At 44.8% G+C, this 24,833-nt stretch overlaps 1 protein-coding gene across 5 annotated transcripts in view; it reads left to right on the top strand.

Moving 5' to 3' along the window:
* LOC138489380 (zinc finger protein 391-like) overlaps window positions 1-24,833 on the top strand; it is a 279,556-nt gene that overhangs the window by 144,370 nt on the left and 110,353 nt on the right. For 3 of the 5 annotated variants that reach the window (XM_069617098.1, XM_069617095.1, XM_069617097.1), the window contains one exon: window positions 7,614-7,682. The exons of the other annotated variants lie outside the window; for them this stretch is intronic. In XM_069617098.1, the coding sequence (XP_069473199.1) occupies window positions 7,614-7,682 (69 nt within the window). The remainder of the gene's footprint in view (window positions 1-7,613; window positions 7,683-24,833) is intronic. 5 annotated transcript variants of the gene reach the window in all.

Raw genomic sequence — 24,833 nt, forward strand, 5'->3', positions numbered from 1 at the left:
AATGGCGGTTGTTCGATACGTTGCCGGGAAAACGACGTTTGCACTTTTCACGTCGCTAACTTCACGTGTATTCTGCTTCGTCACGTGAACTACGGCATTACGTATATAAGCAGCGTGGAAACTTCACTCGCTGCTTCTGATCGAATCATTTGGCGTTGTGCAGCTTAAACCTCCGATCTGTTTCTTCAGCTGCTTTTTGGGCCTTCTATAGCGTGTTTTCCGTCACACGCTGATTCCTGGAGCTGTTTGTTCGCGTGTCCTTCCATACGCGCACGTTGTCTTCACACGCGGCTGTCCTGGACTGCATGAATCCTGTTCAGCGTGTAAATCCACACGCACACGTTGTCTTCAAGCGCTGCTGACCTGTACTGCGTGAATCCTGTTCGCGTGCAAATCCACACGCACACGTTGTCTTCAAGCGCTGCTGGCCTGGACTGCGTGAATCCTGTTCGCGTGTAAATCCACACGCACATGTTGTCTTCAAGCGCTGCTGGCCTGTACTGCGGGAATCCTGTTCGCGTGCAAATCCACAAGCGCACGCTATCTTCAAGCGCGGCTGGCCTGGACTGCGTGAATCCTATTCGCGTGTATTTCCGCACGCGATTTTCTTTGCGGCTGTTCAGAACCGCGTGTACTTTGTTAATACCATAAAAAGGGCGCTATTTCCAACTCCTGCACCTGTGATATTAACAGGGGGATTGATTCATTTCTATACTTTTCTCTACGTGGGAAGGAAGCTTTTCAAGGATTATTGGAAGGTGACAGTGAACAGTACTTTGGACGCTATCCTGTGGTGCATCAACCCGGTATCTAGCGTGAGCCTCGTTCCGTTCGGGATAAGTCTCCCTTACTAATCTTCCCTTCCTTGTCGTTTGTTCTACTTCTGTATTTTCCTCAAGAGACTTCTGCTGGATTCTTCTGCCCTAGACTTAAGGTCAGTGTGTGCATTAATGTCAATTTCTGTTCTATCATAGTCAATTTGGGGCAGTTTCTTATGATACTTTATTTTGTTCTAGGCTGACTTCCTATACCTTACCCGCGCCCTTTCCAGTGATCCATCTCTCTGCCTGTTTTGTCAGTCAGAGAGTTGTATCATTTGGAAGGTCTAAACTTGACTTCACAACTATCAAAACGTGAACAGGGATCCGGAAGACCCTACCATCTGTATCCTTTTGAGTACCGTATCCTTTTCAGTCAATACTTTGGTGCTTTCTGACAGAATCAGAAGCCATGGAGGGTACGGATCCTTTAGCTGTTTTGACTCAGTTGATCAGCGATTTGAGAAATGAAATGGTTACGGCACAGGACATGTTACGGCACCGTATGGACGTTATGCAAGACGCCATGCACGCTAGTCCTCAGGGAGCACAGGTTCCAATGGCCACTGCACCTGGATCTGGGACTATGACACCCCCACAGGAAACTATTAATGTGGTTATGCCCACTCAGTTTCCCTTGGCCCCCCCGGAACGGTTCACTGGTGATCCCAAAACCTATAGAACCTTCGTTAATCAGTGCCGACTCCATTTTCTTTGTCGTCCTACATCTTTTCCTGACCTAACCACAAAAGCAGCATTCGTGTTTTCCCATTTAGGGGGTACAGCTGCTGCTTGGGCTAACCCTTTGTTGGAAACAAATAGCCCTTTGTTATACGACTGTGACGATCTCTTGGCTGCTATGAGTAAAGTCTTTGACATGCGTTATGCTACTCAAGCCATGGATCTGGAGTTACTTAATCTACAACAAGGCAATCAACCTCTTTTGCCTTACATTGCCCGATTCAATCAACTAACAGCCGAAACTCAATGGCCTGACGGCAAGAAAACGGCTGTTTTCTACAAGGGACTTTCAGAAGAACTGAAAGATGCCTTATCTACAGTTCCGGTGGTTCCTACGGGATTCACAGAGTTGCTCGATTTGGTTCTACAAATCGATGCCCGAAGAAATGCTCGGAAAGGAGAGAAAAAACCCTTCATACAAGCCTCGGTTCGTTCAGAGACACCGGCAGTCCTCTCGAACGACCCTGAACCAATGCAGATTGGCGCCGTGAGAGGCCGGTTGTCCAATGCAGAACGAGAGAACCGAAGAAAGAACCATTTATGTATGTATTGCGATTCATCCGAGCATTTATTAGCGACATGTCCTAAGAAACCCATCAAGCGTTCGGGAAACGCCAAAACTCGACAGTAGCAGGAGTCCCTGTGTCGAGTGTTTCATCGGATTCCAGTACCATTCCTAATCAAGCACCCATAACTGTTGAGGTGACGTTACGTTGTGATGACCGAGAATTGGTTTCCAAGGCCATGGTTGATTCCGGAGCCACCAACAATTACATAGACATCACATATGCCAAGAACTGTTCCATTCCCCTTGTAAACAAGAACAAACCTGAAACGGTTAACACCGTGGACGGATCTGTTTTGACTTCTGGTATGGTAACCCAGGAGACGGTATCTGTTCAGATGACATTATCGAATAATCATTCGGAAGAAATCGTCTTCGATGTCATAGCTGCTCCGCAGTACGAAATCATACTTGGTCTTGCCTGGTTAACCCTTCATAATCCCGCCGTTGACTGGGTTTCGGGATTGCTCCAGTATCCTTCAATTCATTGCAATGAACATTGCTTTACCAGTCAGGAGGTGTCAAACAAGCAACACATATTGGCCGCTATGGGGGGAGTTTCAACTATTAGCGTGATACATCAAAGCGATACTACCATACCATGCGAATACGCTGAGTACGCTGATGTCTTTGATAAAAGCCAGGCAGAACAATTGCCTCCACATCGACAGTATGACTGTCCAATTGAATTGATTCCTGGAGCTAAAATTCCTACAGGTCGTTTATATTCACTGACTCCAAAAGAAGACGTGGTGTTGAAAGAATACATCGATAAAGCTTTAGCGATGGGTTTCATACGGCCATCGCAATCACCTGCTGCGTCTCCTCTATTCTTTGTTCCGAAGAAAGAGGGAGATCTAAGGCCTTGCATTGATTACAGGGCACTTAATGACATCACCATAAAAAATCAATATCCCTTACCACTGATAAACGTTCTATTGGATCAATTAGGTACTTCCAGGTACTTCACCAAATTGGACTTGCGAGGAGCATACAATTTAGTTCGCATTCGTGAGGGCGACGAATGGAAGACCGCTTTTAAGACACGGTATGGTCTTTACGAGTATTTGGTGATGCCTTTTGGTCTGTGCAACGCTCCCGCCACTTTTCAATTCTTCATGAATGATATATTCAGGGATATAATGGACCAGTTCGTGGTGATTTATTTGGATGATATTCTGATCTATTCATCATCTTTTTCAGAACACGTCAAACACGTTTCTACAGTCTTACAAAGACTCGGGGAGAACCTTCTTTTTGTGAAAGCCGAGAAATGCGTCTTTCATTCACAGGAAGTGGAATTCCTGGGTTATGACATTACCAATCTAGGTGCTCGAATGAGCCGTTCCAAAGTGAAGGCCATATTGAATTGGCCTATTCCGCACAATGTCAAGTCATTACAGTCTTTCCTAGGCTTTGCGAATTTTTATCGCAGATTTATACATTCCTTCTCTAAAACAGTAGCTCCTTTGACGGCTTTAACTAGTTCCAAAGTTCCTTTCTGTTGGAACCAGAATGCCCAAGCATCATTCGAAAAGTTAAAGGAAGCATTTACCACTGCACCCGTGCTTCAACATCCAGATCCAGATCGCCAGTTTATCGTTGAAGCGGATGCATCCAGTGTCGCTACTGGAGCGGTACTCTCACAAGTTTGCACAGAAACCAAGGAGGAGCACCCAGTGGCTTTTTTCTCTCGCAAATTTACCCCATATGAACGAAATTACACCGTCACTGAGCCGGAATTGCTGGCTATCAAGGATGCCTTCCGAGAATGGCGTCATCATCTTCTTGGGGCCAAACATCAGGTGTTGGTGTACTCTGACCATAGAAATCTTCAAGCATTCAAATCTATGAAATGCCTTACGGCCCGACAGGCCAGATGGCATGTCTTTTTTGCCCAATACGATTTCCAGGTCACATATCGTCCTGCCAGAGAACACGTTAAGTCGGACGCGTTGTCTCGTATGGGTGAAGAGGCGAAGGAAGAAGCACAAGTGCAAAATCAGTTGTTGGCAGATCATGTTCTATGTAGTTGTTCTGTTCAACCATCCTTAAAAACCGAAGTACAAGAGTGGGTGAAAAATCATCCACAAGTTATCCAGGATATGAATCTGGACATACATAACGGTCTGCCTTTCACACAAGGAGTGCTCTACTTACCAACGTCTTCGATGCGGAATAAGGCCCTCAAGTGGAATCATGATTCCTTGATCGCAGCCCATCCTGGACGGAAGAAAACACTAGAGCTGCTCAAAAGATGGTGCTGGTGGCCATCCATGTCAAAAGATGTCATAGATCATGTATCGACTTGTTCTGTATGCATCCAATGCAAAAACACTCCTGGTAAACCAGTGGGCTTACTCCAGTCCCTACCTGTCACTAACAAACCATGGGACATGATATCTATGGACTTTGTGGTAGAACTCCCACAAAACCAGGAGTACGATACCATATGGTTTGTAGTGGATTACTTCACTAAATTGGCTCTTTATATTCCCTGTATTGGTTTACCAACCGCTGCTGTTCTGGCTGACCTATTCATTCAACATGTATTTCGTTTCTTTGGTCTACCGTCAGTTATCATTATGGACAGGGGCTCACAGTTTGCGTCACGCTTTTGGAGAGCACTAACATCAGCATTACTGATTGATGACAGAATGTCCAGTGCTTATCACCCTCAAACTGATGGACAGACCGAAAGAGTCAATAGCACTATGGAACAATATCTGCGGTGTTTGTGTCTGCAGTTCCAATCAGATTGGCTCAAGGTCCTGCCGGCAGCAGAATTCGCCTATAACAACTCCTATCATAGTGCCATAGGCACTTCACCTTTCTATGCTCTTTATGGACAACACCCCCGATCAATACCTTTTGGATTCCAGCTTGTCTTTGGATACTCCTGCCGCAGGCCGTACTTTTCGTGATCTGAAGAACCTACAGAGGAAAGTGAAGCAGCAATTGGAGCAAGCTAAAAGACGCGACAAGTTCTATGCCGATGCTCATAGAATACCCGCACCTGCCTACAAGGCTGGTATGAAAGTATGGTTGTCCACTAAGAACTTGAGAATTCCAGGCAAAAAGAAATTATTGCCTAAATACATTGGTCCGTATGCAGTGCTCCAAGTAATTAATCCAGCTGCTGTCCGTCTGGCTTTGCCACAACGATGGCGAGTGCATCCCGTTTTCCACATGTCACTCATTAAGCCGTGTTCTGAAGCTACCAGATTGCCTGTACGGCCTGTTGCTATTTCTGTGCGGGGTTCAGATGAATACGAGGTACAGGACATACTGGATATGAGACTACGTGCTGGTAGGCCGTTTTATCTGGTGGATTGGAAGGGCTATGGTCCCGAAGATAGGTCCTGGGAACCTCTTTCCAATATTCATGCTCCTGCTTTATTGAAGCGTTTTCACACGAGAAGGGGAGAGGTTGCCCCTTTGGGGGATGGCACTGTCATGCATGCTGGACGTGGTCCTACCTCTTACGCTCATAGAACAGCTAGACCGTTCTATTCCAAATGGCGGTTGTTCGATACGTTGCCGGGAAAACGACGTTTGCACTTTTCACGTCGCTAACTTCACGTGTATTCTGCTTCGTCACGTGAACTACGGCATTACGTATATAAGCAGCGTGGAAACTTCACTCGCTGCTTCTGATCGAATCATTTGGCGTTGTACAGCTTAAACCTCCGATCTGCATCCTTGCAGGTTTCTTCAGCTGCTTTTTGGGCCTTCTATAGCGTGTTTTCCGCCACACGCTGATTCCTGGAGCTGTTTGTTCGCGTGTCCTTCCACACGTGCACGTTGTCTTCACACGTGGCTGTCCTGGGCTGCGTGAATCCTGTTCGCGTGCAAATCCACACGCGCACGTTGTCTTCAAACGCGGCTGGCCTGGACTGCGTGAATCCTGTTCGCGTGTAAATCCACACGCGCACGTTGTCTTCAAACGCGGCTGGCCTGGGCTGCGTGAATCCTGTTCGCGTGCAAATCCACAAGCGCACGCTATCTTCAAGCGCGGCTGGCCTGGACTGCATGAATCCTGTTCAGCGTGTAAATCCACACGCGCACGTTGTCTTCAAGCGCGGCTGGCCTGGACTGCATGAATCCTGTTCAGCGTGTAAATCCACACACACACGTTGTCTTCAAGCGCTGCTGGCCTGTACTGCGTGAATCCTGTTCGCGTGTAAATCCACACGCGCACGTTGTCTTCAAGCGCGGCTGGCCTGGACTGCATGAATCCTGTTCAGCGTGTAAATCCACACGCACACGTTGTCTTCAAGCGCTGCTGGCCTGTACTGCGGGAATCCTGTTCGCGTGCAAATCCACAAGCCCACGCTATCTTCAAGCGCGGCTGGCCTGGACTGCGTGAATCCTATTCGCGTGTATTTCCGCACGCGCACGCTATTTTCTTCGCAGCTTTTCAGAACCGCGTGTACTTTGTTAATACCATAAAAAAGGCGCTATTTCCAACTCCTGCACCTGTGATATTAACAGGGGGATTGATTCATTTCTATACTTTTCTCTACGTGGGAAGGAAGCTTTTCAAGGATTATTGGAAGGTGACAGTGAACAGTACTTTGGACGCTATCCTGTGGTGCATCAACCCGGTATCTAGCGTGAGCCTCGTTCCGTTCGGGATAAGTCTCCCTTACTAATCTTCCCTGCCTTGTCGTTTGTTCTACTTCTGGATTTTCCTCAAGAGACTTCTGCTGGATTCTTCTGCCCTAGACTTAAGGTCAGTGTGTGCATTAATGTCAATTTCTGTTCTATCATAGTCAATTTGGGGCAGTTTCTTATGATACTTTATTTTGTTCTAGGCTGACTTCCTATACCTTACCCACGCCCTTTCCAGTGATCCATCTCTCTGCCTGTTTTGTCAGTCAGAGAGTTGTATCATTTGGAAGGTCTAAACTTGACTTCACAACTATCAAAACGTGAACAGGGATCCGGAAGACCCTACCATCTGTATCCTTTTGAGTACCGTATCCTTTTCAGTCAATACTTTGGTGCTTTCTGACAATAACCCATTTAACTTCAGGCTGCAACACTGTCCCTTTGTGATCATAGAAATAACTGGTGATTTTGTAGAATGTGTTTCAAGGTCACACCATCTTTGTTTGTTAATTTATACTGCGCTCCTGGTACCCGAGGGCTTAAGGGCACTGGTCTCGTGTGCAGTTGTAAACACTGGCTGTGATGACTTCTGCCAATAACTGGTGAAGCACTCAAGGACAGATAACAATATTGTGAAAGTTATGGCGACCTACGGAAAATGTTGACTGTGTGTGTGTGTGTGTGTGTGTGTGTGTGTGTGTGTGTGTGTGTGTGTGATCTACAAAATAGGAATCTCATAATTCTAATATTTAATCTGTTGTCAAAGAGGAGGCTGCTTTAAATATTTAATTTATGTTGGCAAAAACTCTTAATCGTTACTTTTTGGCAAGACGTTAGATTCATTAACTTGTTCTTCATGATTTTTTTGCTGAAAGACGAGGCTCCAATTTTCATTGGTCTTAGTGGAGCGGAAGTGGGAGGAAGGAGCTCGGACCAAGAGCCGGGTGAGTAAACAATGACGTTAGAACTTCTTTGTAGAATGAAAATAACCACAACATTGGATCAGATGAAGACACTGGTATTCTGGCTCAGTTGACTAGATCTTCCCACCTTGGTAGGGCCGCTCTTTGTTGTATGTATTGACTTAGACGTCAGCTGAGCACCTTTCACCATGTTACAGAATCTCCTGGTTTGTTTCATGTTCTACATTCTTCTGGAGCTGATTTCTTTTCATCTTGTTACAGGTGTCTCAGCTTGTTGCATTTCATTGGTTGAGCTGTCCGCAATCTCATCTCACTTTGGAGTGGCTGCTGCTGGTTTGCTGCATGTTTCTGACCAAGCAATTATTCATCTTGCTTCATCGCAAGAACGTTCGGTGAACCATAGTTTTAAAAACACCCTCCATGTTAATACTCCTTTAAGGCATGACCTACTCTGGTTTCATGCCTTTGCATAAAGCACCTGTCTAGGTATGGTAGCTTAATAAAGTACTCTCTTGCTCTGTTGCCTTTTATAAAGCACTCTCCTTGTTTCATATGTTTATGACGCATCCCCGACGTGGGGTGCCTTTATAAAGCATCCTCTAAGTTTGATGGCTTTATGGAGCACCCGCTTGGTGGTGTAGCTTTTATAAAGTATCCTCCAGGTTAGGTACTCTTATAAAGCATCGCTGCCCTGGTTTGACACCTTTTTGTATAAAGCACCCTTCTGGCTCTGGTGTTTGTTTTTTTTTTTTTTTTTTTTTTTTTTTTTAACTTTCATTGTTCTGCAGATGACATCTAGCTCTCCTTCAGGCACCGCTCAGCCTCTTCTGCTCCTTCTCTCATACCTGGCTGTCCGCAGTTCAGGAATGGCGTGCCTCCAATGATCTCTGCCTTAATGCCAGGAAGACTGAGATCCTCCTCGTTGGGACAACTGCTCCTGCCTTCCCTTTCTCACTCTGGCTGCCAAACCTGGGTCCTCTACCTGCTCCTTCCTCTGAGGTCAAGAACCTTGGGATCATCTCCAACTCTACCCTCTCCATCTCTCCTCACATTTCTGATGTCTCGAAGAAGTCACACTATCAGCTGCACCTCCTCAGAGATATTCTGCCCTGTTTCTCCACGTGTGGAAAGCTTGCTTGTGACGGATTCCTACCTGCTTCCAACTTGCCTTATTTTACTTCGCCAGCACTGCAAGCTGCATTGAGCTCTTGCCGGACGCTGCTGCCGCTTCCTGGAGGAGGCGGTGCTTGGGCAAGTCACGTGAATGATCACGTGAGAGTTTAGTGACTGCAAATTGAGCCGCGAACCACCCTTGCGGCGTAAGCCCTTAGGAGCAAGGGCGAGGAGCCTCTGTTTGGCTGTTTGGCGGTAGGCTTAAAAATGAAGTCTGAGACTCCTGCAAATGCTCTGTTCCCTGTTCCTCTGGTGCCTGTTTCGACAGAAGGTACGCGTTGCAAAACAAGGACCCTGTCGTACCCTTCCACACGTTTGCAACAACGTCGGGAGAACGAGAGGATTGATCAACGCCATCTACCACTCCCTCACCAGCTGCCCCGTGTGAATGAGACAAGTCAAGTAAGTCTAATTAACTCTGTAGATGAAGAGGATTTCGAAGAGGCTATTGATGTGCAATGCAACGCTGATGCATCTTCGTGTGGGTTAGGCGTTGGAGGGGGTGTTTTTGACTTGAACACCCCTTGTCCAAATGTTCTTGCTGCTGAATTGAACCCTTTTATTACATGACAGCGACTTAGCAAAAGAGATAAAACTGCATATGAAGGCTGTGAAAGACTCTGGCCCGAACATTGCTCCTATTAGCCCCACTGCTGTGTTTGTCGTGCCTAGGTTGGATGTTTTGGCTCGTATAGCGACCGAGAAATTGCAAGTATCTCTCTTTTGTCAGAGCACTGTGGAGCCTGTGCCTGTCTCAGCCGCGCTCTCCGAGCAATCTAACCACTACTCCGGTGAGTGTGGATTTGTAATGGACTCTGCCCCCTTTTCTTCTTCGTTCTCTGATCCTCCAAACAGGCAGAATTCTATTGAAATTGTTAATAAACTTTTGGTTGATCTAGAACAAATCAACAGAGCTCGTGCTAGTTTTAAACAAAATTTGAATCGAACTGTTGACTCAACACAAGCTATAAATAGAAGTATTGGTCAAAGCAGACTCATGGCTGAGTCTGATAGTAACTGTTTTTCTGGTTCCATCAAACAAAGAAGGATTGAAGTCAGTGGATCCCCAGAAATACATTGTTCACAATTGAGACCTAGACCTTCTAATAGCAAGTCTGCTAATATTCCTGATTGCTCTCTCTACAAAGATCAGCCTCACCAATCTAATGGTGCTAGCAAAAATGGTAATATATCAACCTTTCCAACAAATAGTGAGAATGTTGAGAGTCGGACAACAGACTGCTCTTCTGATGATGAATCATCCAAATCTTCTATTATGGAACGTGCGTTTCCCAAGATTCGAAGAACGTACTATAAAACAGCAGCTCGAACTCCTTGTGCAGCAGACTAGGCACAGATGATGAAAAAAACCTCCCAAGAACTTTTACCAATTCTGATGTCTTCCATGTCTATAACACTTTCACCGTTTGTGAAACTATATGAACAGGTTCAAGATGGTGTAAAAGATCTGACAATGTTAGTTGCGCTTTTGAATACAAAAATCTATGCAATTGAACATGCAAACGCTTCGGCTACTCAGTTGTTGGGTAAAATGTCAGACAAACTTGACAGCAGATTAATAAATATGAATGACCGACGGTTAAAAGATGCAGATGACAAAAAATGACTTGCTGAAGTCGCTAAACAGGCTATAAGTATTCTACAACAACAGAGTCTGAAACCTGCCTCAATTCTGTGTGTTGAAGCGCCATTTATAGGGCCGTGTACTCCGATGGACCGTTTTAACATCCCTGAAGTAATTCCTATCTCTCCACCAGTTCCTAGAGATTTATTAACCACAGATCTTACTCCTCTACCAACTGCTGGAAAAGTTTGTGTTGTTGAAGTTTCGGCTCTATCGAGTAAAACAAAGACCAATGATATGCTCCCTAATGTTAAGACCTGTGTAATGGAAAGTGTTGTACCAGTAAGTGATGACTCTTTCTCTTCTGCTTTACAAAGTATCAAGCAAAATGATAACGGTGCAAATCAAGACATTCAGGAGCCTACAACCTCTAACTTAGTATTGGAGGTTGCTGAAACGGTCATTATCCAGGAGGCATTGGTTGATAATATATCCGCAGAGACCGTCGACATCACTGATGAACAAGAGGCTTTGTTTGCCATATTTAATACCAAGATTAAATTGGATGCTAAACATCAGATTGTGAAAGTAGCTCAGCAAACAAAATAAAAAAATGTAACCAAGAGGAAACCACGTGCTATGAATGGTTCTGGTAAGTTCTTGCAAAATTTAAACGCCATCAGCTTCACTCTTAATCCTGCCACAAGTAACAAAGAACAAAAGGATAATTTGGTTGAATCAGCGAAGTCTGTATTTTGTCATCTCCGATCCAACTGCTAAATTACCTGATTCTGATGTTCAACTTTTAGATCTTTCAACACATGATTATAATGAGGAATCTGAAATTGTGATAGATACTCAAATAAAAGGTTAAATGACAATAAACAAGTTAACTTGGCTGGAACTTCTCTTCCTAACATCATTTTATCGGAACTTATGCAGAATTCAAGACTATGTGCCATTGTGCCCACGAACGAATCACAACCCGCTGGAAATTCTAAACCTGGAAGCCCGAGGGTTCTTACTCTGGGAGAAAGATGGAAAAATCTATCATTGTACGAACATGGCAAATTGAAGGATTCAACCTCCTTGGATGTGATTAATCGGATAGGGATTTCTCCAATTGACTCCGTTGAGCCTATGATCGTTAAAGTGGGCACAGGAATGAACATTTTATAAGAGCATTATCAAATGAGCGTGGCTTGAAACAAGCTTCTTCTTTGAAGAATCAATCAAAACTGCCAATCCCTAAAAAGCCGACTTTTAAATACCAACTGATTTTGGAACGTATAGTGTCCACTAATGATGGTCTCACACTAAATCGGAACAATGTCCTTCGTTTATTCCACTATGTTCCTAATCTTCGCACAATTGAAACGGGGGACATTGGAACTGTGGAATTCCACAAAATACCACAAAATGACACTGTGCGATTGCATATTAACTCAGGGATCATACGCAACATCCTTTTGGACTCTGCAGTTGTTCTTTTATCAATGGGTTTTGATATTCGAGAAGACCAAATTCCACAGGAAACCAATTTATCTGTTCAGAAAGATTGTATCCTTTCAAGGTCGATTCGATCTGTCTCCCCATTGCAATCTAAGCATGCAGTTGGGTTCCTTGGTGGACTTGGGATAACCCACCTCCTGGAGACCCCAATCGACCCATTGAGGAGACTTAATGTTGGCGATGAACTGCCCTCTTAGCCAACAAACATTACTCAGATGAGTGAACAAATTCAAATAACCTTTTCATGCGACGGACCTGCTGCAAAAAATAAGAACGTTACGGATGCCGTTGGAGTCGGAACCACGCAGTTGAATGAATGCGATTGGGTTGCTAAATCCTTGGCTAACAACCAACGAAGCTAACGTTCAACACCCGGAAATCCAACTTTTTTGACGCTAGCATCATGGAACTCCCGTGGGTTTAGCCACCTGTTTTCTTACTCCTGGCTTACGGGATTGGACAATGTGTGCATCCAGGAGACGTGGTTATCAGAGCTTCTGATATGCGATGAGTTCGAAGTGGCCTTAAATCCTGCGATCCGGAATAAATTAGGCAGACCTATGGCTGGTCTATTAATTATGATAAGGAAAAGCTCTGGCTACCAATTCAAAGAGAGTAGAAACATAACATTGTACGTTCAATTTGTCTCCGTTAGATTAGAGAACAAAGTAAAATGTTCTGAGGATATAATTTCGCTCATTAATGTGTACTGGCAACATCAAGCGACTAGTGCAAACTTGTTCATGGATCAAATTTCAATCCTTCTTGATACCATCCATGAAAAGGAACTGTCACCCAAAATTATTTTGTGTTGTGATTTAAACATTGATTACCTAAAAGTACAGATAAAGCCATCAGATGCGATTACTACTACTCAAAATGATGCCTTGTTGTGGATCGCAGAGATGTCTGCACGAGGAATGTTGATGCTTAACGGATGTACCATTGGAGACATCCCTGCAAAACCTACTTGGAAAAGGATGACTCAAAAATCTAATCTTGATTACTTTTATGTCTCTGATGACCTTCATGTTCGGGTGCTGTCACTTCAGGTGGTGGAAAAAAATGAAAGTGATCATAATTTATTGAAATTAGTAATTGCTGCATCTGACAAGCCGGTTGCCTATTGGGGACATGATATTTCTGTCGAATCTAATAGGATCCGTCTGCGTCTAGAAAACAAAGAGGTTAAGAACTTAAATCAAGCGTTCTTAAGGGAACCGAACCAAATTGAATATCAGCATTTACTAAAACAATTCAAAGAGACCAACAAAGGACCAAGAAGCCAAACGTTTCAAAGAACCCATGTCTTTGATTTGAACATCTTGAAATGCAAACGCACTATGAGAATGGAGATTCGACGATGTTCTAGAGATTCGACCAGTACGTCCATCTTGCAAAGGAAAAAAATAAAGCAATCGTATAAAAACTGGTTAAAACAGCATAGAGCGTCTCTGCTCCAACTTGATGCTGAAGACATGATGCCAAAACTGGCAAACAAAAATACCTGAGAATTCTGGAACCTTATAAATAATCTTAGTGCTCCTCGAGCTGCCTTACAAGAAAATATGGTATCAGAGGAAAGGCGGATTAATCATTACTCATTACTTTATAGTTCCAAGGGTAATACTAGAATATCACTGCTGCCCGAGCTGAATCAGTGGGACCTAATATTTGAGAAATCTGACATCTTGGAGACCATTACCAAACTAAGTTCATCTCGAGCCCCTGGGCCCGATGGCTTGACCAACTTCACCTTGAAGCAAAATCCGGTAGAATGGACAGATTTTTGCCACAATCTCTTTACCAAGATTGCCCTTACTGCCACAACACCAACTACTTGGAAAAGTGCTATTATTGTGCCAATTTTTAAAAAAGGTAATCGTTCGGATTCTAGCAATTATCGACCTATTGCTTTACTTGATGTTTTGGGAAAGATTTATGCAACCTTTTTACAGCGAGATCTACGGAAATGGTCATTATCTAGTAATCATACAGACATCTGACAAACTGGGTTCATCAAAGGTGTTGGCTGTAGCCTTAACCTTTTTCTAATTAATCTGTTGAAAATGAATAACCTGCAAGCTGGTGGAAAAATGTACATCGCATCCATCGATTTATCTCACGCTTTTGATAGTATTAATCGTGAATTACTATGGGAAAAGATGACTGAATGGAACTGTCCTGCCAGCTTACTTCTCGCCATTAAAGATCTACATACCAATACAAACATACGTATTAGGTTGGATAAAACTGGTAGGCTGTCTGAGGCCATTCAGACATCTTGTGGGGTAAAACAGGGCTGCCCTTTAGCAGCAATCATTTTCAATCTCTTTTTGTCAGATGTGGATCAAACCCTGAAGGAAGTTGCCTCATTTCCTCCATCCTCCAAAAATCAATGGTTGTCATGTTGGCCATATGATTTACGCAGACGATCTCATTTTGGTTGATTCAAAGCTAATTGGTTTACAACGTAGTTTGAATGCCCTTCAAAAATACGTGACAAATAATGACTTGGTTATCAACACTACCAAATCTGAGATTATAGTTTTGCAAAAGCTACAAGGGTCCCATGTACGAACCAGACAAAAATTTCGTTGGCACCTGGGTGACAAAATGTTGAATATCACCTCACAAATCAAATATTTGGGCACTGTGTTTAACTCGATCATAAACGATGCACTTTGGGTTAATCACATCAAAATGAAATGCAAGAAACTGGCAATTCAAGCGGCTTGGTTCAATAAAAAATATGGTAAATTTTCGCTTCTACCGGTGTTATCGTTCTATAAACAGAACGCTGTACCCGCTCTTCTGTATGGAACGGAGTGTGCCCTTGGGTGCTCTGCTGGTTTATGGAACCATTTGGAAAATATGTTTTGGTTACGCGTCTTATCTCTTCCATGGGGTACACCAACAGCATGCATAAGATATGAGCTCAGTTGTCATGATGCCTACCCCCGGAGCACCAGGCCAGGCCCAGCACCCCCGGGAGCAGGCATCATGCCCCCGGGTAAAAGCCCAGCGGCCCCTTATAGGGGCTCTTTGGACTCTGTCCTGGCGCCATTGGCGCCAGGCTCCTGTTGGACATCAGTCCTGGCGCTATAGGCGCCAGGCTCATAAAGGAAGGTGTTTTGTGCACTTACCTGATGCAGACCATGCTGCAAGATTCAGGCCTCCCTGAGACCTGAAAGGGACTATTTTTTTCATGGGACTATTTTGCCACTCGGGCTTGGCCAGGGAAGGATACTTACCTGGAACTACTTTGGGGGCTATTTAAGCCACGCCCAGACAGTAGCTCACGTTTCGCGTTGTTCTGCATCCAAGCAGCTGAACGCTCACCGTGTCTGCTCCTGCATCTGGTCTCCAGCCACGCCCGCCTCGATCCTAGAACACCTGTAAGGAAAGAAGAGAAGAGAAAGGGGAAAACCAAGAATTTTATCAAACTTCTTACCTGCATCCGGAACCTTCACACCAGCGTTCCTGAGAAAAGACTTTCATTTAAAAGCACCGCGTTGCTCGCTGCAGCGCCGCGCTTCACTCACCTGTCCTCGGGAGTTCTTCTGGCTCCACCGCGACTGTCTGCACCGGTCGCCACATCTCTGCGCCTAGGGGAGAGAAGAAGAGACAAAAGGTGAGCAGAAGGAACATATGAGGAAAGCCTAATTTTCCGCCATAACACTTACCGGTCTTCTGTTGGTGGACCATTCCTCATTTCGGGTTGGCACCGCTTCGTTGGCAGGTACCGCACCCCAGCCCCTAAGGGGAAAGGACAAAAGACATTACTGGAGGAATATAAAAACATTAAGAGGGATCGCCCCCATCGCTAACTCACCTGAGTTTACCATCGGCAATTCAATCCCTCAACGCATCGCCTTCATTCTGCACCTGAAATAAAGGACAGATCACAGGTTAGGAAGGCAACAGAAAAGGAGGCTCTACACTTGAACTTTTGTAATCTTCATACTTACGGCGTTCCGCTTGGAAAAGTCAAGTGGATTTTTCCAGCGCCATTCTGAAAACCAGTGAAGTAACTGGACAAACACGCGCCCCTGCACCAGAAGCAGGATGGAGAGTTCATCCTTTCAAACCATAAGAAGGATATTCCTACGGGCCAGACAAGCAAGATTTGAGGGTCCTGTTCAGTCGGTGTTCCGAGTTCTGCGCATCACACTCGAAGAGGCCACAGCAACCCAGACTAGACCAGCGCCTCCGTGGGAGTCAGGTGAGCGTTACATCAGTCTAGTCTCACTCAACGCAAGAGTCTGTTGGTCCACGCTTATTATCGAAAAATAACACTATCTTCGCAAAACCCCCAATTTGAAATTCTGAACCCGGTGAACCAGATGACGACTGGGTCTGTTTTCTCTATGTGGGTAGAGCGTTCAAAGGAGATCCTGATGGAATTGGGCACCGACATTCACACACTGCCGACAAATCCTAATCATGTTAAGTTAAAGTTGTGGAGACAAGATTGGATTTTAACGAGTGAGCAAAGTCAAAAACATTCCATAATGAAAAATGTGCCTCCCCTGAAAAGAAGTTTTAACGAAATCCAAAATTATATAGCGAAATTTCCGGATACACATCGAAGGAAAATCTACATGAAATTTCGTCTAAATGCCTTTCAGATGAGAGAACGCACTAGCTTATGGGTGAATGATGCTACCATACCGAAATCATGCAGATTGTGTAACGAATCGGAGGAAACACTTAGACATCTAATAATGACGTGCCCAGCCTTATCTGGTGAAAGATGTAACCATCTAGGGAAATTCAGCAGTGCATGTCCATCATTAAGCCTAGAAAATTGGTGGCAAGTACTTTTTGACGAAAGTGACAGAAGACTTACTATAGCCCTGACTTTTTTTTTTAGAAGCAATTTTTTCTCAGAATGCCTTTTCTGTGATCAAAAATTGTGACAGACTGACTTAACTAATGAACGTTGCATTTAGAAAAATCGCTTTTTTTTAAAAAAAATAATAAATTGTGGCCCTTATCTGTAGAGATGGATTGTGTGATGTGTAATATGATGATGTGGTGTTCGTTTTTTTTTTTTTTTTTTTTTTAAAGGTTTGTAATAAACCAAATAAAAATAAAATAAAAGTATTCTGCCTTTTCTCACTTTCCCCCAGAAGCTCACTATCTCCATAGCCCTAGTCCTCTCTGGGTTGGACCACTGCAACAGCCTCTTTCTAAATCTTTCTGTCTCTACTCTGTGCCCTCTTCAACTAATCCAGAACAGGACTGCGAGACTTGTCCCTGGCCTCAAGCCTAGGGATCGTATCTCTCCAGCCCGGAAATCTCTCCACTGGCTCCCCATGGCTGCAAGGATCAAGTTGAATACCCTCTGCATCGTCCACAAGGCTTTCTGGGGCCGGGGACCACGTTACATCCAACTCTCTTCCTAAGCATCTTCCTTCTCGAGCCCTTCCCTCCTCCACCTCCCTGAGGGTCAGACGCTTCTCCAGGGAGAGAATGGGAGGTAGGTCTCTGTCCTCGGGTGGGGCTTCCCCTGATACAGCCTCCCTGCCATGCTCAGACTTGAGCAGGACCATCTCAGGTTCCGGAAGCAGCTCAAGACCTTCCTTTTTGCTTCCGCTTTCTCTCTCCCTTGCTGATGTCCAGTCTCCTGCGGAAAATGGGTGCATGCCCTCCCACTGAACTTGGGGACCATGTTCCTGCGCGACCAGTAGCACCTGCACTGCCTCCAGGCCCAACCCCTTAAGGGACTGTATCTGTAACCCTACAGTCCCCTGAGTCTCTGCACTTAGGAGCCTTCTCCCGGCTGCACTTATGTATTCTTGCACTCTGCCCCATCTCCCTTCCTGCCAGCACTTACGAGCTCTTGCACTCTTTCCTTCCTCCTCCCTCCTTGACCTATGTGACTGCAGGATCTTTACAGATTGTCATGGAGGACATGTTGAAAAGTCTAATGAAACGGTTTCCAACTGCGAAGATTATTTTCATGAAATCCATGAAGGTCAAACAAGGAGAAGTCCAAACTTGTTTTGCTCTGAAATGGAAGAAGCTAGACAGCATGTCAATAAAGGTGGATGTGCTTTTTTGTTTTAGGAATGGCATCGTTTGACAACGCAAATATCAATTTGGATGGTATAAATATTTTTCAAGGAGATGCAATGCATTTGACTGATGTCGGAAATCCGAATTTTCTTCTACTATCCACAATACATTGAATTATTTTTTTTAAACTCGTGAAATATGTTGTGAAGTACTTTTTTTAGTAGTTGTCATAAATAAAAAACATTGTAGTTTTTGTGAAAGTTAGCAAATTTAATTAAGTTCAGTAGAACATTTGTTCGTGCAGTATATAAACCCCCCAAAAAAAGGTTATTTTAAGAGCCACCATTTGTTAACGAAAAAACAAGCTAATTGATCTTAATTCCACCACCACATGCTTGGGATTTTCCAGATGTACGGACTTTTATACTGTCTGCGGACTATGCAGATTGCAAAAGGTCCTGTGATTTTTATTTTTAGCTCTGTATTCTAACTGTGAAAGGTGGCTCCTAAAGAAACCTTTTTTTTCTGGCTTTTATATTTTTGGTGGATTTTGTCTTCTTTTTTGGATAGGCAAGGAGGTAAGATGGGGAGGGAAGGGGTAGCAACCACAGATATGGAGGAGTAGGTGGACAGGGGAAGATGTTGGATGTGCCTTAAATCTTAGGTAGGTGCAGTGTTTCTTGTGCTTCTTGACCATGGCCTCAAAAGCACTGTAAAACTGCTCCCCCCTGCACAGTGGTGACACAGTACAAACAGATTATTGTGACTTTAGAAAGGTAAGGGTCAACAGCATTCTGTATGGCATGCAAAGCAGCCGGTGGGATCCTCTGCCCTACAGCAGTAGACTGTCTGGTGGTAGGAGCGGTTGAAGAAGGTAGGGTAGAGGAAGATAACCTACTTCTCCCTGGGAAGGGAATAGCCTTTCTTCGAGTACTTGTGTTGTGTTGGAGGTGTTCACAAAAGAGTACTGCCTAGGGTGTCTGCAACTGAGTATAACCTTGCACACAATGCTTTCAACCTTGGCAGCCCAAGCTTTTAGTACACCACTAATCGTCTTAAAGAACCGCCACACCCATGACTCTCTCTCGCTGCTGGAGGTAGCTTTCTTCTACCTCATCTTGAGGGGGAGTGGGGATCCTGGTGAGTCCTGCTATTTGAAGGTGTCTTGTTTATACTCGTTTTGCCGTGCCCCCAAGAATCTGCCCACTGGCCACATACACAATAGTAATATGTGTATAGTTCTAATAGGTACTTTGGGTGTGTATATCGTATTTGTACTATGGTGGAATGATATTGAAATGTATATGGTATTTATGATGATGATACAATTGAGGATGGTTCTCTTCGATCTCTCCTCCGCCTTTGACACGGTTAACCATTCTATCCTTATTAAATGGCTACATGATACCTTCGGCTGGGCACTGGACTGGCTGATGTGTTTCCTCACTAACCGCCCTAACTGGGCCATTTCTTCTCCACCACCTCACCCTCTACCTGTAGCATCCACCTTGGTGCTATTCCATTGCCGTGGCTCTTCAATATCTATCTTGTCCCTCTGGCTCATTTGATCTCCTATTTCTCTGCTCATTATGCCAATGACACAGCTTTCCTTGAAACTTCCCTGTACTACCTAATGCTCCCTGTGTTTTAGCCCAGCATGACTGACGGCCATCCAGGCATTGTGTGTAGCTAATGATCTTTGTCTCAGTGCCAATAAGATGGAGTGATTTCTTATTGGGACACCTATGCCATGTTTACATTCTACCCCCTGGCTACCCTCTTTGATCCCTCTACCCTCACCATTCTGTGAATCTAAAAACCTTGGGGTTATCTTTGCTCATTTTATTTCACTCCTTACATCTTGGATCTCATCAAGAAGGCAAATTTTAGCTTTACCTTCTTACAGGCATTTTACCTTTCCTCACCTTCCCTCAGAAGCTCAACGTCTGTAGCGCCCTGGTCCTGTCTAGACTGGACTATTGCAACAGTCTTTTTATCACCCTCCCCTTAGTTCCCTATGTTAGCTAATCCAGATTAGGGGTGTAAGACTTCTTTTTGTCCCCAAGCCCAGGGTTCTTCTCTGTAGAGCCTTAGCATCTCTACACTGGCTCCTGGTGGCTGCAAGGATGAAATTGAAGACCCTCTGATTCTTCCACAAGGTTTTTGGGGCCTGGGATTACGCTATCTTCAACTTTCCCTCCCTAAATACTCCCCTGCTAGAGCCCTCCGCCCCTCTAACTCCAATTTTCTGCTTGTGAAACACTTCTCCAAACAGGGTTGTAGGCATGTCTTTCTTCGGCTGGTGCATTTCTTTGGAACAGCCTCCCTGCTCCTCTCATATTTCAGCTAGACTTTAAGTTCTGGAAATTTCTTAAAACTCTGATCCTCTCTTTCCCCCCTCTGTCTCTTCCCTGCTAACTTATACCACTGCCACAGAGACTGGTGGCTTGGTCCCTTAGGAACTTCAAAGGCTCCATGCTATATAACTAGTCTACACCAGTACCCCTCCCTTCAGCACTGCCCTTGCAGGCTTGCCGTTTGGCAGCTGTGCGTGCCACCTTTGGGAGTCTGCCCCAGCACTTTGGCATTACTTCACACTTCCCTCCCGGGCGCCCATCCCTACTCCCCCTTCCATTCATGCACTTCTGCCACTGCACAATGCATATGTGCATTTATATCAGCACTGTGTACAATTTGTTTGTTTGAGTAAGGCAAATACAGATAGAAAAGATTTCTAGAACATTGTTAAGTGGGAGTTGTGTGGAAGCTTAATATGTTGATAGGGTTACATGCAGAGTTCTTGGAAGTGATTGGCAGATGGATGTGTGGCTGTTTGAAAGAAGACAATGAGGGAGTGTTAGAAACATAAAAGTAAAAAGGGTAGAAGGGCTGTGCTGTGTGATGGTGTGCAGGTGCGTTTCAGGTCTTTTAATGTTGCCTGGCTCGGCAAGGAGACGGAAGAGACCGCGGATAGTTATGGGGTCAATTGGTTATTGTTCTTACTGCATACTAGAGAAAAGTATTTGTGACAGTAACTGTTCTGTCATTTTTTCTTTTTCTCTAGTACACAATTGTCCGTTAGTTCTATTAGCATAGTTCAAAATGCTAATGGAAATGTTGGAGAAATCTTATTAGTCTAACTAATTTATTTAAAAATGTAAAGCAGATGGAATCTATAAGATTCATTTTGTAGTTCAATTTTTTTAACTGTAAAAGGTGGCTCTAAAAGGAATCTTATTTTTTTTTGTTGTTGCAGGTGAGGTCAGGAAGTAAGGTGAGGGAGGGAAATGAGGGAAGGGGTGGCAACAACAGATACGGAGGGGCAGGTGGACAGGGGAAGATGTTGGGTGTGCGGTAAATCTAAGGTAGGGGTCAGTGTTTTGCATGCTTTTTGATTACAGCCTCGAAAGCACTTTGAAACTGCTAATTTGGAAGTGGGCTCTCAAAAACAGGATGTTCCTCCTGTCTCAACACGTTCCAGGGGAACTCATTCTTCTGGAAGACGTGCTCAGCAGAGACTTCCCTCTACCCACCGAGTACGAATGGTAATTACACGAAGACATCATCTCCAACGTCTTCGCAAAATGGTGCTTCCCAGAGATCGACTTGTTCTCAACTCGGGAGAATGAGCAATGCCCAGATTACGCCTCCAGGTACCCCCAGAACCGCTCCGAGGGGAACGGTCTCTGGATAAAATAATCTAAATTTGTCTACGCTCCTACCCCACACCTCCGACTCCCCTACTCAACAAGATAGGGCACAAGATGCACCAAGAACCAGTCACAATGATTCTGGTAGCCAACCCTGGTTCTCCCATCTGATGGCAATGTCAATCTCTCCTCCGATGAAGCTACCTTGCCCATACAACATGCTCTCACAAGACGGGGAGGGGGGGTGACACTCCATCCTTGGCCACAAACTCCCAATTTAGCAGCTTGGCTCCTGAAGTCATAGAGTTTGGGCACCTCCAACTTCCTCGAGATGCATGGACATTCTTAGAGGCTAGAAAGCTGAAAACACCAGACCTTGCTATTCCAATAAATGGAAACGCTTTGTTATCTGGTGCCATTCTAAGAGCATCAATCCTATAGACTGCTCTCCAACACATATTGTCTTATACTGGACTCGGTTCTGGTTTTTAATTCCCTGAAGGTCCACCTAGCTGCACTTTCAGCTTACACTACGTCCCATAAGGTGTCATGGTGGAAGATCCCAGTGATCAAGGTATTTACTGAAGGGGTTAAAAGACTTCATCCCCCAATTTCAAACCCCGCTCCCGGATGGGACCTAAATGTGGTATTAACTAAATTAATGGGATCTCCCTTTGAACCTATGCATACGGCTAGCCTTAAAGCACTCACTTACAAGGCCGCCTTCCTAGTGGCAGTCACTTCAACTTAAGAAGAGTCCGTGAATTACAGGCCCTTTCAGTTCAAGAACCATTTGTAACAATTCACAAAGATAAGGTGGTTTTGCGCACTCCCCCGAAGGTTTGCGCCTAAATTCATTTCAACATTCCATGTGAACCAATCGCTAGAACTACCCACCTTCTTCCAGAACCCCACTAACGTGGCAGAAAGAAGCCTACGCACACTTGATGTTCGCATGGCAGTCATATATTTTCTGGAAAAAACAAAACCACTAAGAAAGACTCATCAGTTTTTCGTTTCAGTGGCGTCTGGTAGAGGAGACGACCCTGTCTCTAAGTCCGCCATCTCAAAGTGTATTGTAAATTGCATCACACTCTGCTACACTCTTGCCAAGAGAGATCTGCCCTTCAAGCATAGTGCACACTCTACTCGGGGCATTGCAGCTTCATAGCATTCATTGACAATGTTCCTCTCGCGTCCATTTGCAAAGAGGCAACCTGGAGTTCTATACACACCTTTACAAAACACCACTGCCTAGATACTCACTCGAGGTCTGATTCTCAGGTCGGGCAAGCGGTATTTGTATTTATTGGTTTATATAGCGCTTTACACCAAAGCACTGCACAATTGAACAACTTGATGCACAAAAAACATAAAACAATGTAACGGTAGAAGAAAATTACAGTAAGAAGTGTAATTAATATGAAGGGAATAGAGGGAGTAGCGCAGTGGGACTGGGAGGGAGAGGTGGGGAAGAAGAAGAGAAGGGGAAGGATGACAGTAGGGGGTGTGGGGGGAGATGGGGGAGATAAAGGGAGGAGGGGGAGTAAGACATCTCTTTACTACTGTTCCTTCTGACACCCCACCTCCAACTCTGGGTACTGCTCGCTAGTCTATGCACAACATGCGACTCTAAGCAGATTCACAAGATATTTTTTATCAGTTCTGGATAGGGTTGCATATGTTCAGATTCAAAAATACTTAGAAACACACCCCTTACTGGGCCTCCAGCAAGCAGGTTTCCGACCAGAAACAGCACTTGTAGACCTTAAAGCACAAATGGATCAGATCAGAGACCGATGTGACCTAGCCATCCTCCTTCTCCTGGACCTATCGGCGGCATTTGACCTAGTAAATCACAACATCTTATGCCGTCACCTAGCTTGCGATGCCACTTCTTCAATAATGCCATAGCATGGATTAAATCATTCTTGTCCAATCGCACGATGAGTCTTCTCCACTGCTGCTGCAGCCAACCCCACTGCAGTTATCTGCGGGGTACCTCAGGGCTCATGCTGGTCACCTACCATGTACAACGCATTTACCAAACCTCTTTGATAAACTGGACATTTTGGGTGTCACATACACAAACTATGCTGATGACACCCAAATACTAATTAATATAACGGGGGACTTCATCACTGACACGAATGCCCTAGATGCCATCTATCTCACGATCCAAGCCTGGATGGCCCAAAGTTATTTCTGCCTTAACGACGATAAGACCGAGCTCCTAATCATAGGCAGCCAAGCTAAACTCAAAAATCTCTCCCCACTATACCAATCCTTCAACATTGATGGAAATCTCATCACAACTGCTAAATAGGTTAAGACGCTGAGAGTCTATCTCGACTCCTCCATCACCCTAGCACGGCAAGTCAATGACATTACCTCAGCATCCACGTATACTGCTAAACTCATCACAGCCTGCAGATCATATCTCACAGAAGAGAGCCGTATCACCTTGGCAAGAGTGCTAATCCTCTCTAGGATAGACTATTGCAACGCTATCTTTGCAAGCTCCTCATCTAAAAAAATCATGAAACTCCAAATTGTGCAGAACAACGCCATTGGAGCAGCACTAAATCTCCCCAAATCAGACCATATCTCCACCTTCAGAAGAAACATTCACTGGCTACCAGTGAAGGACCGGATCAAATTCAAAGTACTCACACTCGCACATACTCTCACTTTATCTCAAAAACCCAGGACATCCTGTCCACCCTCTCCTCCCCTCCCTCTCCTATTCCCTCTGTCTGTGCCTGCTGACATCCCTTTAACCCCCCCCCCCTCCACCCTCCTTCTCGTCCTTTCCTCTTTTCTCCTCTGACGAGGTCGCCAGACAAATCCAATCTATGAAAGCCTCGTCAAAACAGGTTCATCCCTGTTACTCTAAAACCATCAAGGACAACATTGACACCCTCACTCTGGCCTCTGCCGATTTCTGCAACCACTCCTTTGCCTCAGGATCCTTCCACTCCCCTCTGAAGCACTCCCTTGTGCATCCTCTTCTCAATAAACCCACAGCTGATCCTTCCTGTCCGACTAACTATCGCCCAATTTCCATTACTCCCTTTCTGGGCAAACTCCTGGAAAAGCTGGCCATCTCTCAGCTTAACCTACTTTCCGATTCTGTTGGCTGTTTCCATGACCATCAGTCTGGCTACAGAGCTGCCAGAAGCACGGAAACTGCTCTCCTGAACATCCGTGAAGATCTGCTCTCCAACC

This window comes from Ambystoma mexicanum, chromosome 9, assembly GCF_040938575.1.
Source record: "Ambystoma mexicanum isolate Mex_15411 chromosome 9, UKY_AmexF1_1, whole genome shotgun sequence".
NCBI lineage: Eukaryota > Metazoa > Chordata > Amphibia > Caudata > Ambystomatidae > Ambystoma > Ambystoma mexicanum.